Raw genomic sequence first — 19,283 nt, 5'->3', positions numbered from 1 at the left:
CGTCTGTACACTACAGGCATTCACAAAGGGTATCGGAAGACCCGCGTGCTTCACAGTAATCTACAACAAAATTGGTTAAATAAAATAATGCGTAATACTCTTTATTGTGATCAAGCTTTAGTAATTACTCATGTAATCTCTCTCTCTCTCTCTCTCTCTCTCTCTCTCTCTCTCTCTCTCTCTCTCTCTCCCTCCCTCTCCTCTCTCCTCCCTCTCTCCCTCCCTCTCTCCCTGCAGTACAATGCAATGAAAATACTATTAAACGTTGTTATAAAAACCACCTCATTGTACAAAGCCGTGTATGTTTGCACATAAGGTAATCGGATTTGGTTAGATCGAAGGTAAATTAAAAGGGCCGAAAGAAGACGCTTTATGATTGAAATTGGTTTTCGTTGATACATTTTCTTGATCGGAGCACAAGTTAAACTCCACAATAATACTGGAAATATCTTAGACAGAAAATTAATTTTAACAGACCGAATTTGATTCTTTATAACCTAATGAGTTTATCGAGATTCATCCATATAAATTAATTATACTGAATAACTTATCAAAATCTAGCAAAAACCACGAAAGATAGAGGCAGGAAATATGGTACATACCTTCATAATGCGCCCAAGAGGCTCACGTAGGAACGACTATCAATTACCTCGGCAATGTTTAGGATGTGATAGAAAAAATAATACGTGAATATAGTATACTGTTCTTCAACAGGAAATTGCGTGCGAAGCCGCGGGCAACTGCTAGTTAGTATATATTTTATAATATTAATAATTATTAGTGACATTTTATTAGTGTGATTATATTTTATTCACTGTGCGAAGTACCAGAAATTATGTTGCAATTATCTAAAATGCCCAATTTTGATACGGAAGCTAATAAGTATAATATCGTGAGCAGCCCCACTTCACCAAATTAGACATGCAATATGAAAACGACGTGTCACGGCGCATGGGCCCGCAATATAGATACTGCGATGTGATGCGGGACTAGTTGATATAAAAATGAAGGCGCAATATATAAAGTAATATAGTAAATAAAAGACATAGACTTTGGTAGTATGTTACCTGTAATTGAACTTGACATAACCGTTAGTCCCTATTACAGAATATAATACTCATCAAAATTAAACATAAATCCAGTTCATTGCAAAGTTCAGTTCTGTCTTTGCCTCTCACTGTATATAAGCCTTTTTTTTAGTTTTCATCGAAACATACATGTTAACTGGAATTACGTTGTTGAAAAATATGTTTTTTTTAATAACCTAATTTCTTTTTTGGTTTCACAATCTCTACACGTTACAGTTGTAATGTTATAATAAATCGATCGACGGAGTATCGAAAACCCGGTAGAATATAAGAAAAGCATTACTGCACAGAAGGACGGACTGCCTCTGCACCTCAAAATCAATAGAGGAATTCCTTGGACCAAGAGAAACCTATGAACCAAGATTCAATTCTCTAGGACATCTCTATCAATTGTTATCGTACAAACAATCAGACTGAATGACGAACTTCCCTTTGATCTTTAGACCCTATAGTCTAGAGCTCTTCTTGGGACCTAAAGGAACCTATGAACCAAGTTCCAATTCTCTAGGACATCTCTATCAATTGTTATCGTACAAACAATCAGACTGAATGACGAACTTCCCTTTGATCTTTAGACCCTATAGTCTAGAGCTCTTCTTGGGACCTAAAGGAACCTATGAACCAAGTTCCAATTCTCTGGGTCTTCTCTACCAATTGTTATCGTACAAACAATCAGACTGACTGAAGAACGTCTCTCTGATCTGTATAAACTACAGTCTAGAGCTCTTCTTGGGACTAAGAGAAAGCTGTAAGCCATGTTTTGATTCTTTGGGACTTCTCTATCAATCGCTATCGTACAAACAATCAGACTGACTGAAGAACGTCTGTCTGATCTTTATAAACTATAGTCTAGAGCTCTTCTTGGGACTAAGAGAAAGCTGTGAGCCAAGTTTCAATTATCTGTGACTTCTCTATCAATTGTTGTGGTACAAACAATCAGACTAACTCACGACCTTCCTTTTGATCTTTAGACCCTATAGTCTAGAGCTCCTCTTTGGATCAAGAGAAACTTATGAACTAAGTTTCAAGTCTCTTGAACCTTTCTATCAGTAGTTGTCGCACAAATTTAGAAAGAGAGAGACACACAGTTTGTAGCACGCATTCCCGATCCGATAATTGTCATGTCTGCGCTGTTCTTCTTTAATGAAACACATTTTCTTTTAAAACATTTTAAAAGTTCTTCGGCTTGCACGACCGATCTCGTGGCTATCATTTAGGATGTCGGTTCACACAGTAGGATTGCTGGCATGGTTCATATCTTTAAATATTTCGGCATCGCTATCTTCGGTCAACCGAGTTTGATCAAAACTGAAGATTTATTATTTATCCAATTAGGTTTCAAATTTGTTGACTTAAGATGCCTCTCAACAGCGAGGACCAAATATTTCAAGCTTTTAAGTGTATTAGCAATTTTCAGAGCTGTTGAACCAGAAAAAATAGGTGATACAGTAGGAATTATTCAAATCATAGTGTTCCAAGACGGTACTTGGACTCTTAACTTTACAATAAAACAGTCTCTATCGGTCAATGTAGCCTTTTACTCCATTCTCTCTGACCATCATAAGTGTACTTTTGACTATGTGTATTATTACTCACTTCAGAATGTACCGCGTAGCTTTGGATTGTATGAAGTGATCACTTTTTCGTTGCTTGCCACCTGCGGATGCTGTGAAAATGTTTATGGTGAGTTTGGGTTTGAAGGGAGGTTGTTGGGGGAGGGAGGGAGGGATATCGACCGTTTGACACAGTGCCCTCCCTGCTAGGCCTACTTCCGCATCCTCGTCCTCCCCCCCTCTCTGCACTTCACCCTCGCTTCATCACATCAGGTGCGTCACTCTTATCAAATACATTAAATCTTTTACCTCGTTTGTCTGTCTGTCTGGCCTTCTGCCGATGGCTTGGTCTAGTGAGTACAACAGCGATCTCGTTATACCTAGATCCAGCAACGATGATCGTGACTTTTCCATGGATAGGTGATCCCAACGAGGTGGAAATAAAAATTCAAAACAGAAATGAGATCTTCTGAGGTGAAATTGTTGCCTTATTTCGTGACTAAGTTGGATAAAAGCGAATTATTTTAAAGGAAACAGGAATTTTCCGGGCATTTGCCATCGTTCAGTGAAACAAAACATCAGTAACACTACGTTTCGGGATCTGCAATCTGATCTCTTCTTCATGTAAACACCTAACACATAATTACGAACCTGGTTAAAATAAAAACCCTATAGAACCTAACACATAATTACGAACCTGGTTAAAATAAAAAACCCTATAGGCATAAGGTTTTCAACCTTACATTTATGAAAAAAAAGTTAAATGATTAGTGTGTTTAGTTAACTTAAGATGCAAGCACTCAAGGTCTTTGATTTGTTGTGGTTGAGAGATCAGATCGAAGGTCTCGAAACGTTGTTACTGATGTTTTGTTTCACTGAACGATGTCAAATGTCCGGGAAAATTCTGTTTCCTTCACAACCCTTCATCGTCTAAAATAAGTTTCAAACGAATTATTTTGTTCACTAACTACACTGGCGTGCCAAATTCCATCAAAATCGAGTACGTTTATTTGATTAAGGTAATGTTCACATACAGTACACACCCTCTCTGTCACATTCTGGTGAGGCATAAAATCCCAAAAAGCATATAATCCGAGGTCTGTAACACGTATTTTTCCTCCGAGAAACGTCGAATTGTCTCTCGTCACGATATCTTCTCCAATACTGTATTAGGGCAAGATAATAACCAACCTAATTCGTATGGTAAGACTAATCAGGTATGTATTATGGTTAATTTCATAAAGATGAAATTAATAAATATCCGATACTCCGTTCACGAATTATCAAGGACACAATGGAAGCTCAATGCACGTCGTTTATTTAATCGGCCGCAATTCACGCAAAGTAATCTCCACTGGCGACACTTCGGTGTTACTGGGTCAAAAATAATGAGAGTCTTTCAATGAGCCATCGCCCCAGATTTAACAGTAGTTTGTATACAAACGGATTTGTCGTTAACGATAATAACACAGCGAAATGATGTCCTTCGTTTACATTACATTAAGCAGGACTCTTCGTTACTTTTACTGTGCTACTTAAATCATTCGGTGTTAAAATGTAGTAGTCATTCGTCAAACAGGGAGTTTGATGATTCTTTATATAAAATTAAACAAAAACAATACAATACAAGTAGTGTGTATTGTATTGTTTGTGTGTATTGTGTGTATTGGGAGTGGCGATGGCCGAGCGGTCTAAGTCGTTGGACTTTGGGTCTGAGTTAGAGATAACGCAGGTTCAAATCCTGTCAGTGACCATTGCACTTTTTATCAGTACCATCGACCTTGTACTGTATCGACTCTCCCCCTTATTCTGTTTGATAAGATCCTCGCACAGGCCAGTGGCCCATGAGGGCGGACAGAATAAGGCTTAAAAGGGGATCGGCCTCTCCTTTATAAAAAGAAAGTTGAAAATATATGAACCAACAAGAATCTTACTTCTTAGAAGGAATACGCAGTCGGTGTCTGTCAATCTTAAGATTTAGCGTTCCGGTATTCGTTGCGACTAAACATTACTTTCAAAATTAAATTCTTGAAATATTTTGCCTTTGCTCGGGGAAGCCATCTTCAGTTGCCGGATTATGTACGGGAACTGACTTGTTTATCAATATTTCAGGTTTAACCTCTGTTAACTGAATATGGAAGATCCCCTCATTTAATTGTGTTAAAAAGTTTTAACACGGTTTGGATCGAAAAGCATAGACGTTCAAATAAAAATAGTTTTAAAACTAGATTTGTTGAGTTTAAAAAGGTAAACGTATAATAGTTTATATAGCAGAGTCGGATACACATGCTAAATACAAACTCAAGAGATTTTAGCGTTGACATATTAACACATGTAGCCTAACTATCCTAAAACACAAAACAATAATTTTGTGGTTACTTGACTTTTATTATTTTAACGTTGACCCATCTGTAATTTTCTTTTTTAAAGATGATACTACGATCAGCATTTTTTAACTTTCTCTAACGTTCCCCTGATAAAGCCAGCTTTGATTCCCAAAAATAACGCAATTATCTCCCCCTTTTCCCCCCAATAAAACGACACCCCTTGCTAGCTTTATCAGCAGACCAATATTTAACTCTAGAGCAAATCTTGAAGTACTCTCTTGTTTTGTAAACGGAGAAATAAATCAGCTAGCAACCACGTCTAGTTAAAAGTCCATTGTTCATCAGAACAGTTTTTAAAACAGGTATTTTTGATTTGTATAGTCTCCGGATTTGAAACAGTCTTTGCAAACTTTGACAACATATTTTTCAGGACGAGTGATATTTCCATGTATGTGTATGAAAGGGAGATTCTGAAAAAGCACTGATTGCACAAGGACGAATCACGCTCTGTCATTAACCCCATCATCAAGTCTTTTTAGCCTCACCATCCTTTCATTTGGTCTCGTTTTCCAAACCCATCTTCTTGTCATTGGCTGTCACAACAAGAAGTATTGACGGTCAACACGTTATATAACATGGTTCATTTACAATTATTCATGACAGACTTACTCATTATTAAGTAATTAGTCGTAATAACGATCATATTCATATTCTTCTCCTATCAGCCTGAGTGTTTTCTTTCCTGGATACCCTGCAGCTCTCAGAGCAATGGTCACAATTCGCTTAACACCCGAAACTCAGTTATGTTACCACTTTTCGTTGTGAATAATTGCAAATGACTAAATTTTCATTCCAACTTTCAAAGGAGTGCTAGGGAGAGTGCTCGAGATTCATACCTCCAGCCACTCCTCAACACTACTCCGATAGGAAAGTTTCTTCATTAAACAATCATTAGTCAGTAGTGCTCTAATTCCTTTTAATTCGGCAGGTTACCCATTCAAACATAAATAAGGAAATAACTTCCTTACCTGACTCCATTGTTGTTTTAATCAGCTGTGTCTTAACATGAAAGCAGATTCAGCTGTTTAAACCACGAAAGTTTAGTCGTGCAGATTGCTTGTAACAATATAGTTTTACAAATGTAATAATAATTATCGTGTTTAATATTTTTACCCAAAATAACTTTTTATTTTTATACTACCTAAATACTGCATCAACTTTTGAAACAAGAATAATACTTTAATTTTCTGAAACTTAGAAAAACTTGCAAATATGATATATTACTAGGTTAAGAAAAATGGCCCAACTTTTTTATCTCTCGAGCGATTTCAATAAATAGGTACCGTTTGTTTTAGAATAAATTTTATAAAATCTTTTGATTCTAGTACATTTTTTTATACGGGAAGTAGTTTTGAGACGTGGTTTTGAATAAATTCATTATCAAAGATTTTAATGAGCCCCCATTTGGAATTTTGTTGACTAAAAATGTACAATTATTACAATTAACGATCTTTACTAGTTTAGCATATGTTGAAAAATTTAAATTTCTACCTTTAACGATTGCTTAGAAAAAAATTACAATGTAAAAACACAAACAGACGGACAGACGGAAAACGATGCATTTTAGGACATACGATTATAGGAACTTTTTTAATTATTTTGACCTCAGAAACAACCTCCTGAAGTTTGTCGGTGTATTTCAGTTACACCCTGTATATACACCATTTTAATGGGGGTTGTTTTGGGGCTATGAGAGTTCATGATCGGCGAAGTATGCAGAAGTTTTCGCAAAGTGTGGCCACCACAAGAACTGCAGTGGGCTGATGTATACAAAATCCACCTAAAACGTCGGTAGACATGTTAAACTCCCGCGTATAAACGCTCAACATAAATAAATACGCATAAGTTAAACACACTCCTAAAATCATCCGAGGTCACAATTTCAAGCAGACCATCGGTGGGTGTCTGGTAGTGAGACAGGGATTGGAAGTGAAGTGCCGCACAACAAAGTGTGAGCGTAGCTGTCACAGAAAGCCACACTCGTGAGCGTAGCTGTCACAGAAGGCCACACTCGTGAGCGTAGTTGTCACAGAAAGCCACACTCGTGAGCGTAGCTGTCACAGAAAGCCACACTCGTGAGCGTAGCTGTCACAGAAAGCCACACTCGTGAGCGTAGCTGTCACAGAAAGGCCACACTCGTGAGCGTAGATGTCACAGAAGGCCACACTCGTGAGAGTAGCTGTCATAGAAAGCCACACTCGTGAGCGTAGCTGTCACAGAAAGCCACACTCGTGAGCGTAGCTGTCACAGAAGGCCACACTCGTGAGCGTAGCTGTCACAGAAAGCCACACTCGTAAGCGTAGCTGTCACAGAAAGCCACACTTGTATTGACGGGTTAAAGGCGCTAAATTGGCGAAACAAAAACGGATTTGAATCGTCGGAACGGATGAGAGACATTAGGCCTGAGGCTGTGCGCCAAAAGGGGAGGGGCGAGGACGCCGGCCAAGTCTCTAGCACTCGACCATCTCACATACGCACGGGTTGTTGAACAAGTTCTTCCCGATTTCCCAAAACTGTATTTCCCCATTTTCCATATACCTTTTTAGTTTTTCACGAGCCTACTGCTTGATTATTTGGCCTGCACTTGAAAATGTCACTGACGTGAACGTAGCAAGTGACAGCTTTGGTATCTCATATGCTTGATTATTTTCGGCCAATCAGAGTTCTTTGTTTGAATTTTATTTTTGATGATGGAAGGATTGTGAAGGAAACAGGGATTTTTCCGGACATTTGCCATCGTTCAGTGAAATAAAAAAATAGTAACACTACGTTTCGAGATCTGCAATCTGACCCCTTCTTCAGGTAAATAACTAACCTACAGTAACACATCATTACTAACTAGGCTAAAAGAAACAAATCATACCAGAGCGTTGTGACACGCGTAAGTCAGGAATCATAACCACCATGTTGTGTGTCAACTTTACTAACTCTAATACATGCACTTAATAAAAAACGAAATACAACACTAATTATTGAAACTGAACTACAGAACACAGGTCACTATAGGTCTGGATTCATCGGTCAACCACCTACGACTGACCAGAGGCCAATAGCAAATGGCTATCGTCACGGCAAAAAACATCATCAGAATTCATTTTCTGGTAATGACGACCGATTAACATTAAAATGTTATTGAAAATGTTTGTATACACTGGCGATAGACTGATCTAAAACAAAAACAATAAATAATATTAACTGGCCCCAGCTAAAACTAAACATTGGAAATAATTTGTTATTTTGTTATACAATCTCTCAAATTATATGCAGGAATTTGTTGTCAGCTCTGTGAAATGAACCAATGGGAAAAAAAAAGATCACTGTTCTTTGCCCTCATCCAAACTTGGATCAAACTTTTTGTCAAGTTTATAGTTGGTGAAAATGGGTACATTATCATTATAAATTTGAGACCTACATCTTCCCCAATGGTGCATTCAGGGTGTGGGGGGAGGGGGCAAACCGATTCCCTCATATTTGATCTTCGCAGGGAGGCTGACAGTTGTTCGAAACATGACATTCCTCTTTCGAAAAAAACCCACCAACATTGTCCTATAGGACATTAACTTAGAAGGAAGTGAATTTACACACAATTCAGTTACAACAAATTTCATTTCTGAAATGCTCATTAATAACGTATAAGGTGTTAATTTTGAGTTATAGTTTCGTCCTAGTAATTAAATTTATGAATCGAAATTACGAATGCTGTGATACAACAACCTTTACAGTATAGCATAGTCGCGGACGCAGCTAACTGTGGGGTTCCTTGTCAGCAGCAACCATAGGGTGATTGTCCCTACACTGTGAAGACAAAGGGGTTCCCACCCCAGACATCCATGGAGATGGAGATACTTTGGTTGGACGAATAGAAGCAATGTAAATCTGCCCATTCCTAAAACTACAAGGTGGAGTATGCTACACCACGTCGTTATATGATGCTGTATTATGCACACTCACCAAAACATTATGTTGTATGTATTGGTTTAGTTGGGCTACACGTTTCAATATGAAACATGTTAAAATCTCTCGAGTACACTGAGTTTTGTTACAAATTTATTTATTCTGCTATTTTCTCGTTGCCATCATGGTTACCCATAAGACCAATGTAAAAATATTCAATGTATATAATTTCTAGTCTATAAGTCAGATCGTTTTCGAAATATCTTGCGGACATACAGATAGACAGACAGACAATTGTTGAAGATGGAGCTTGTATTGGCTACTATTAACATAATCACTACATTTAGAACATATAAACAATACTTAAGACTTTTATTTTTGTGAGGCCTTTCCTCATAACTAGATATTTAAATGCTTGGGAATGCTATTAGATAAATCAAGCAAATTCAGAAGATGTATTAAATCAAGAAGATGGACCAATACAAAATTCAATATTACTTTCACGAAGATTACAAAAATAACATTCTAAATGTATATAATATGTAGTATAATTCCAGTAATGATTTTATTTTATTTTACACACTACGCCACACAGGACAAATTAATATTAAAATAACATATGTCTAACTATTATTAAAAACAAATTTACTTTTTGTATTTACTTTTATGTTGTATCTCACGAAGATAGACTTGCTATCGAAAGGCTTCACAAAAATAAAAGTTTTAAGTATTGATTTATATGTTCTAAATTTAGTGATTAAAACAGACATTTCGCTAACGCTCAGTCAATCAGAGGGTTTAATTTATTCCAACGGATTCTTTTTTTTGGGGAAGGGGGATCAATGCATTGTATCTTTTATACTGTTATGGGATTTCTATAACACTATTGCGAAAGGCGGAAGTACACTTAGATCCAGACTGATAATATTTCATGCTTCTTTGCAGCAGAGCATTGTGGGTATTCAGTTGTAGCCCTGTGATGCTCAGAATAAAACATTGACAGACATGTAATACAATCTACTGCTAGGCAAATAATAGATTTGTATGGAACACTGGTTTTAGTAGCGGTAATATACATTGCACACACTCTAGAGGATATTATTGGAACTAGTACAAACTAAACGCTGAACAAAGACCAAAACATTGACAAACCGTGCAATATACTGATAAAAAAGAACGAGCAATAGAGATGGAAAACTCTGGTTTCAGCAGCAGTAATACATTGCACACTATCTAGCGGATAAAAATGGGAACTAGAACAAACTAAAAGTAAAAGAAACAAAACATTGACAGACTGTATAATCTACTGGTAAACAAGTAGTACATATGGGAAACAATAGTTCAGTAGCAGTAATACATTGCACACTACCTAGCGGATAAAATGGGAACTAGAACAAACTAAAAGTAAAAGAAACACAACATTGACAGACTGTATAATCTACTGGTAAACAAGTAGTAGATATGGGAAACAATAGTTCAGTAGCAGTAATACATTGCACACTATCTAGCGGATAAAATGAGACCTAGAACAAACTAAAAGTAAAAGAAACAACACATTGACAGACTGTATAATCTACTGGTAAACAATTAGTACATACGGGAAACAATAGTTCAGTAGCAGTAATACATTGCACACTATCTAGCGGATAAAATGAGAACTAGAACAAACTAAAATTAAAAGAAAAAAAACATTGACAGACTGTATAATCTACTGGTAAACAATTAGTACATACGGGAAACAATAGTTCAGTAGCAGTAATACATTGCACACTATCTAGCGGATAAAATGAGAACTAGAACAAACTAAAATTAAAAGAAAAAAAAACATTGACAGACTGTATAATCTACTGGTAAACAAGTAGTACGTATGGGAAACAATAGTTTCAGTAGCAGTAATACATTGCACCCTACCTAGCGGATAAAATGAGAACTAGAACAAACTAAAATTAAAAGAAAAAAAAAACATTGACAGACTGTATAATCTACTGGTAAACAAGTAGTACATACGGGAAACAATAGTTTCAGTAGCAGTAATACATTGCACACTATCTGGCGGATAAAATGGGAACTAGAACAAACTAAAAGTAAAAGAAACAAAACATTGACAGACTGTATAATCTACTGGTAAACAAGTAGTACATATGGGAAACAATAGTTTCAGTAGCAGTAATACATTGCACTCTATCTAGCGGATTAAAAATGGAACCGCGCCAAAATTCCAAGGTCATTTACTACAAAGTGATCACTCTGCTGAAAAGAGATACAGGGTTCCCATGTTTATAAGCGGAGTATTAAACTTGAAGAAACTGTTTAAGAGTTGTAGTTAAAGCGTGGAAATTTTGTTCTATTAAATTTGTTTTGGTTTAGGCCTACATAGGGTTGTCGAAACGTAAGACAAAATTGCTTATTTAAAAATATCGGCAAGTAAGAAATGTGACTAAAACTACTCACGAAAAGAGAAAATAAGTTCGAAGAAAACATTACTTAACAAATGTGGCATCTTATTAGTTAAAATCGTTCAAACTTTTGGAAATTCCAATAATTTAAGTTTGATTTTTTAAGTTCTACTAAAAGCTTATTTTATAAATATACAATATTTAAATAAATTATTAATTCCAATAATTTATGACCCGACTGTAATAAATTAAATAGGACTCACTAACTTTACTTTATCTATGGTCAATTTTATTGTGTCTTATGAACACCTTTTATAGTTATGATATTTTACAACAAACTTTTTTTCGTAATTTTTAAACAAATAAATCACCCGTTTGTTTGTTTTTAGTAGTTATAAATTTTGTCATAATAAAGCACACACACACATATATATATATATATATATATATATATATATATATATAACATAACATAATTCTATCAAGACAAATGTTAATTTTTGGGTTTGAGTTGTCAAATAAAATGCGCAGATATGCAAACGCAAAAATGAAGTGAAATAGACGTGTTTATTGAAACCGTTTTGTTCAGGTGTCTCGAACCGGTCCCAATATTTGACAACTTTCTTTCTTAAAATCCAGTAAGTTAGTGAAAACTGTCCATATATACCAATTATTATAACACTAATACATGTATTATGATGCGCATCGTACATTTCTATCGCTGTCTTTTTTACTCATTTAAATTCGACGTGTGTTCTTCTTTCTCCCTTTGACTCTATGTAACAAACCACACCAGTTAGTGCTAAAATACAATTTGCGTTTTGGTCTAAATAAGAGAACTTTTTTTTTATTTAAGTTCAATATTGCAGGCAGTATTTAAGACTGTTTATTCACTTACCTCCTTTATATAGAAATAATCTTTTGTCTCACTATATATTCTGTTGTTTTTTTGTCATAAATTTTGTGTCGTATCTAATTTTTATGATACAGATTTTTAGAATTTCAGCAGAGGAATAATTTTGTTAAATGTTTTTGTGTGTTAAAATGTTAAGTTGAAACTCAGATTTATTGCGATTTTAATAATTTTGCAACACTGTATGCCTTTTTTAGTGATGAAGAAATTGTTTTGTTTCTGTTGTATTTATCAAGAGTATATAAGAAGGATGTTTAGGACAAATATCTAGGATATATAGATGAGTAACAGCTATCTCTCCACAATCAATTAAAGTTTACTGACGAGATGGTTTCTAAATTGATGTGAACATTCTAGAATGACTCCAAAATGGTTAAACTTGGAATAGAAACTTATGGAGAAATTGTTAAAGAAATAATAATATAATCGCAAATTAAATTGTTTGGATATAATTTTACATATTTAATTTCGTGTTGTAAAAAAACATATAGGAACTTTAATCCACTTTTCAACATTTCATATTATTTAATATATTTCATTGCTTCCGAGTGCGGGAATCGCAGTCCCTTAGACGTGTACTAAGGGCCTTGGCGAGTGTGCCATTACACCTCAACACTAGAATAGAGGGCGGAGTATTTCCGTACCTCAACTCCCAATCCGATTGTCATAACCCTCACTACAACCCGCATCTTGTCTGTACGAAATATTACGTTCAGTTGGGAAGTGTACCATGGATACACTCTTGTAGACAAGAGCATACAATATAGCCTACTCAGTGAATACGCTACTGTTTTAAAGCCTAGTGTCGACTTAAACTAACCTAACATAACCAAATCTAAGCTAACTAACTCAAACGGAACTCGCTGAAGAGCAAACATTGTCAAGTATTAACATAGTTATAAATATACCATTGATTATGTAACGGTCTATGAAAATTTATTTCATCAAATGCCTACATTCAGTGAATACGCTACTGTTTTAAAGTCTAATGTCGACTTAACTAACCTTCATAACCTAATCTAACCTGACTTAAACGGAACTCGCTGAAAAGCAAACATTGTCAAGTATCAACATAGTTCTAAATATACCATTGATTATAAAACGGTCTATGAAAAGATATTTTATCCAGTGCTAAAATATGTTGCCACTTGAAACATTGCAATAGCACGCTATCTGGCTGCAAATAAAAAACACATTTATAATAAATATATTAAGAACCGTATTAAACATGTTATATTGAGTAAATTCTGACGACAATATAAATAAAATATAAAATATATATAAACCTATAAATAAATAGAAATATATTTCTGACGACAACTCTTAAAAAAAGCTTTGTCATGGTGGTGCTATCTACGAATTACCGCACTGAACTAGCTTTATCGAAAAAACGTGTTCCACACAATCATAACAAAAATGCAAGGTGAATTCTTTTTTAAAGTGAAATTAGATACGAAATGTTTTGTTAGAATTATATAACAAGTAATTAATCAAATGAATTGCTTATTGATTAAATGCGTTTTAAGGCTTTGTGTGTTCAATTACTTATACGTTTCCTTTTTCTGTAATACTACCTATAAAAATGACCATCATTATAAAAGAGTGAGGATGAACTTTTTATTTTATGGCACTACGTTTTAGACAATAATCACATATTTATCTCTGTGCATATCATAGAAAGATCCGTAGAAGAAAAATTTACGTGTGTTTTGTTATGTACTGATATCTACATTTAAAATTAGAATAATTTGTTGGCTATGGGGGCCTTGATTAGTCACCAATACCTAGTATTATTTGAACACTTCCAACATCCCTTACTTCTAAACTTGAACTTTTTTTAGATAAATCGTCTCATATTAAACTCACCCCACTAAATAAACAAGTTTTAAAGGCAGGATTGGCCTCTCTATCTAAGTATTTTATAGCGGTCATTGGACAACTGTAAAACATATTTTCAAAAATAATAACATTTGAAATATTTATAAATTGGTAATGTAAAACACATTAACATAAAACTATACAAATGAATTTTGGGTTATGTATGGAATATAATGCAAGATACATTAGACTAGTGTATAATTCAATAACAGTTTGAAGCATGCTATACGCTTAAAACATACGTTTCTGAAGATTTTCTAACCAGTATCGGTTCCAAATTTAGCAATTTTGTGATTGGATTCATTCTAGAATTGTCACACCAGTTTAGGCCTGGAGATGAGGCGGCCCTACACCCAACCTTACCCATCCAGAATACTCTGTAAATCCTCCTGAAGCAGCGTGAAAGTCCTTGGTGTGAGTTTTTAATGCCGTGGCATAATTTACTTGCAGGAGTTCCTTTGCAAAATGCTCTCACATTTCTTTCGTTCTTGTTTTGATTTAACGCTGGGCCCCAGGTTGTCTTATGTATCTTTTCGGTTCTCAACATTAACTTTAAATTTCCATGGCCGTGTTCTTTAATCAGTTAACTCTCTTTATTAAGTTAACTTATGTTTTAGTTTTATGCTTGTAAGTTACCAGTTCTTGAAACGCAGTGTTTTTGTCTTTTACTCTAGGTAATCCTTTTTCTCATACATGGCAATTAAAAAAATTACCACTCTTATTAACAAGGTTATTCCAATTTTTTACAGAATAGTCAAATTAGGGCTCACCTAATGTTCTTGTCTGGTGGAAGATGAACTTCTGTATTGCCGCAATTATATTTTAGCTATATTAATAACCTAATTATATTTCTTCTCAAGAAATACTGGCTGTCAACAGATTAAATGCTTACAGCATATTATATTTTTCATTACGAACATTCCCTGCTACTTTTAACACTCGATTTTGGTAATTTGAAAATCATGATTATTTTTGTTTGTCACCAAGTTCATTTGATTTTTTTTTATGAGAAATTCATGCAACTTCTAGTGCAGAACTGATATGATGCAATAGTGATAAAATCAAGTGTCTAGAGCAAGTAGTTCCTGAGGAAAGAGAACATTTATTTAAAAAAGCTACTTTCGAAAATCGTTAAGAAAAAAAAACTCGCAATAAATTTATGGATTCTATTTACCTTCTTTTAAAACATCCCTACATTGTATTCAGTCTGCACTTGTTTCTCCAAATCTATCTTCCTCTTCATTAAAACCCTTCCTTATTTTCTGCAAGGAAGGGGTTTATAACAAATTGCCAGTAATTGAGTTTCCTGTACAGCTAAAAACTAACAAGGAAGGTGTCTGTCTGCTCAGATATATAGGATCTTGCAGAGATGTCCTCCTCGGCTTCCAATTATATTTATCCAATTATTGTGCTAAGAATATAAGATAACGACGTTCGATTTATTGGGTAAGTTTCTTGTGCCAATTATCAAACGTATATTGTCATAGATTCGAGTGCAGTCTATGTTATCAGGAGATTGAACATTCTGTACTCTGGGATTGTTAAGGCGATCTGTTATTTTTGTTGTGAGTGGTTTCATAACCAACAACTGTACATCCAGTGGGCCACGGGCCTTTTTATGGACACAGTAACCGCCACTGGGTCACGGGCCTTTTTATGGACACAGTAACCTCCAGTGGGTTACGGGCCTTTTTATGGACACAGTAACCTCCAGTGGGTTACGGGCCTTTTTATGGACGCAGTAACCCCCAGTGGGTTACGGGCCCTTTTTATGGACGTAGTGACCACCAGTGGGTCACGAGCCTTTTTATGTACACAGTAACCTCCAGTGGGTTACGGGCCTTTTTATGGACGCAGTAACCCCCAGTGGGTTACGGCCCTTTTTATGGACGTAGTGACCACCACTGGGTCACGAGCCTTTTTATGGACGCAGTACCCACCAGTGGGTTACGGGCCTTTCATGGACGTAGTGACCACCAGTGGGTCACGGGCCTTTCATGGACGCAGTAACCCCCAGTGGGTTACGGGCCTTTCATGGACGTAGTGACCACCAGTGGGTTACGGGCTTTCATGGACGTAGTAACCACCAGTGGGTCACGGGCCTTTTTATGGACGCAGTAACCCCCAGTGGGTTACGGGCCTTTCATGGACGTAGTGACCACCAGTGGGTCACGGGCCTTTAATGGACGCAGTAACCCCCAGTGGGTTACGGGCCTTTCATGGACGTAGTGACCACCAGTGGGTCACGGGCCTTTCATGGACGTAGTGACCACCAGTGGGTTACGGGCCTTTCATGGACGTAGTGACCACCAGTGGGTTACGGGCCTTTCATGGACGTAGTGACCACCAGTGGGTTACGGGCCTTTCATGGACGTAGTGACCACCAGTGGGTCACGGGCCTTTCATGGACGTAGTGACCACCAGTGGGTCACGGGCCTTTTTATGGACGTAGTGACCACCGGTGGGTCACGGGGCTTTTTATGGACGTAGTAACCACCAGTGGGTCACGTAACAATAGTTTTCTAATACTCTCTTAATATTATCCGGCTGCATATTTTACGTTCAAAATGTGTTCACGGACACTATTAATTGTTCCAGAACGTTTATTTGGCGTGGAGGGAGGTTTACGGGTATTTTTTATGTTTTTGTTGAAATTGCATCGTAATGGTAAAAAGTACGATAATGTCGGCCTTGCGAACGTGTACAGGCGCAACGTTTAGGTTCGATTCCCCTCTGTTTTGGTATCACGTTTAAGTAACGTTGTGCCAGCTCTTTCTCTTATTCGGTCAGATAGGATCATTCCACAGGCAGTCGAGCGAGTACGGAGGTTATCGCAAGATGTCCGGATCAAGCAACGTCAAGCGTGGCTGCTGCTTGGATGGGTGACCGCTGAGCGATCCTGTCCTTGCAAGCAGCCCGCCTGCCCGGCCATTGGTGGTGGTTCGAAAGTCACCTTTAAGCCGTTGGTCTCCAAGTTTTTGGGAGGGCTTCTTAGCCCTAACTTCGCCTGGCGTAATAAGAACCTTTACCTCTATCTTGTCGTGTCACTTGAGGATGGGTATGAAAATCTAAAAAGAGTGTGCTCCTGTGGATAGATATACATTAGGATGAATTTAGGAAGAATAGAATCTCTCACATGTTTATTTACCATGATTTGAACATGGAGAACACTTTAAATTTATCTATTAAAGTACTTGTTTACGTAGTCGAGTATTCCAATTGCGTGTTTGAGGAATAAAAGAAAATCATTCAGACAAATAAGAAGGGGAATAATCGTTATACAAAATAGAATATAACATACTAAGAATGTGGAACTGACGGAGTAGATTCAATTTTAGCACATGTAACTGATTGATGAAGGGTGTTATATGGTCATATCGTCTAAGGTTAAAGATAAACCGAACACAATAATTTTGAGCACGTTGTAATCTGTCCGAAAGCTCAACCGTCATGTCATTTATAACTACGCTACGGTAATTGAAATGGCAGAAAATCAGGGTCTTCACTAGCATTACTTTCAAATTCATGGGTAAATAAAAAGCAAATTGCTTAAGGCTATGAATACCAGCAGCTGGCATTTTGTATTTAGAAAAGAAAACTATATATTAAGTTTAGCGGAAATAGGATATAAAATATAATCTTCGAATTGTTTACAAAAACCAAAACACTTTCACTGTTTGTTGAGTTTAAAACTTCACTGTTGCCTGGGATGGGAACTCTGAGTGATACTCTTATTAATGATTAAGAGTATTCAAATAAATGCAGTTATTCAATATTTATAATATGTGGTCAACAGAAGGTAAGGGGAATGTAAATTTAATATGCGTATAATCACGATATCTGTCGCAGGCACTTACCAAGGACAATGGCTGAGGGGAATGAGGCACGGGTACGGAGTGAGGGCGAGTGCCCCATTCGGCCTGGCGTCTCACTACCGACCCAACAAGACACTACGGGCTTCCCTGACCTCCCTCCGCAGCAACGAGGGCGGGGCCACGGCCGGGGCGGAAGCTGCCGCAGAGAGAGACCGCAGAGTCGATGACTCCAGGGGTGGCTTCGTGCTCAAGGCCAGGAGTGACGAACCTCCTGTCCGCAGACGCTCCCTCGTCGAGAAGTCCAGCGGCATCAAGAAGTCCATCCTCTCTGTAAGTTCGCTTGCTCAATATCAATCGGTTCCATACTATTATATCAGGAGGGGAAGTCTGTAGTCACAGAGATGTTCTGTAGAAAAAGCCATAAACTCAAATTAAGGAATTTGAAATTCCATCACTATGTAAACAATTTATTCTTTAATTATTTCATGTTTAACATACGCTAATTGAATTACACTATTTATTTATTTATTCCTCCAATGGAATTACACCAATATGTACACATCAGTAAGTTAAAAATAGTATAAACGCTTAATAATACTAATAATATTTACATATAATTAAATAACAGTGTTAAAAATAAATAATCAACAAAACAATGAATAAGTAATAAATATAAGTTAGATAACAAATAATCAATACAAAGGTAAAAAAATACAAAGGCAATAATAAATAGTTAAATGTAAAAACGAACAACAGTAATAAATTTGTGGTGTATGATAAGAAATAGGTAATAACAAAGTGATAAAAAATTGTGTAAAATGACCATATGCAAAAATAACAATATAAAACCAGCAACATGCAAGAAAAGATACATAATCAGGAACTATTAAATTAAGAGACATAATAATGGTCTACCCAATTAAATGATACTTGGATAAGGTAATTCTTCTATCAAAACTCAACAATTTACTACAAAAAAGAACAGCCTAGAGTCTATAATGATCCATTTAGTCAATAAATCTATATATATAAAAATGAAACTGTTCGTGTGTAACAGCATCACTCACAAACGGCTGGACGGATTCGCCTAATTTTTTTTTTTAATTTGTTCGTCTTGATCTGTAGAAGGTTATAGGATACTTTTTATCCCTTTCCCGATTCAGGATTCCGCCCCACTGGTTACAGAAATACCCGTAAGAAATGCATTGCAGCAAACATATGTTATTAAGTGAAAGAGTCTTTTCAAATTTTTAATCAGCTGTTCTTTGTAAACATATATAATGCGACAAAAAATTGTTGTTATTTTTGACAGTAACTAAGTAAACATAAATATTTTTGACGTTTCTATGTAAACAAACA

The 19,283-nt window shown here is 36.3% G+C and overlaps 1 protein-coding gene across 1 annotated transcript in view; it reads left to right on the top strand.

Moving 5' to 3' along the window:
• Positions 1-19,283, top strand: part of LOC124364142 (junctophilin-1) — a 57,231-nt gene that overhangs the window by 11,562 nt on the left and 26,386 nt on the right. Inside the window, exon 2 of the mRNA XM_046819380.1 lies at positions 17,959-18,254. Within this exon, the coding sequence (XP_046675336.1) occupies positions 17,959-18,254 (296 nt within the window). The remainder of the gene's footprint in view (positions 1-17,958; positions 18,255-19,283) is intronic.

Source organism: Homalodisca vitripennis, chromosome 6 (genome assembly GCF_021130785.1).
Source record: "Homalodisca vitripennis isolate AUS2020 chromosome 6, UT_GWSS_2.1, whole genome shotgun sequence".
NCBI lineage: Eukaryota > Metazoa > Arthropoda > Insecta > Hemiptera > Cicadellidae > Homalodisca > Homalodisca vitripennis.
The sequence above is the reverse complement of the archived record's forward strand: the minus strand, read 5'-3'. Positions and strand labels throughout refer to the sequence as shown.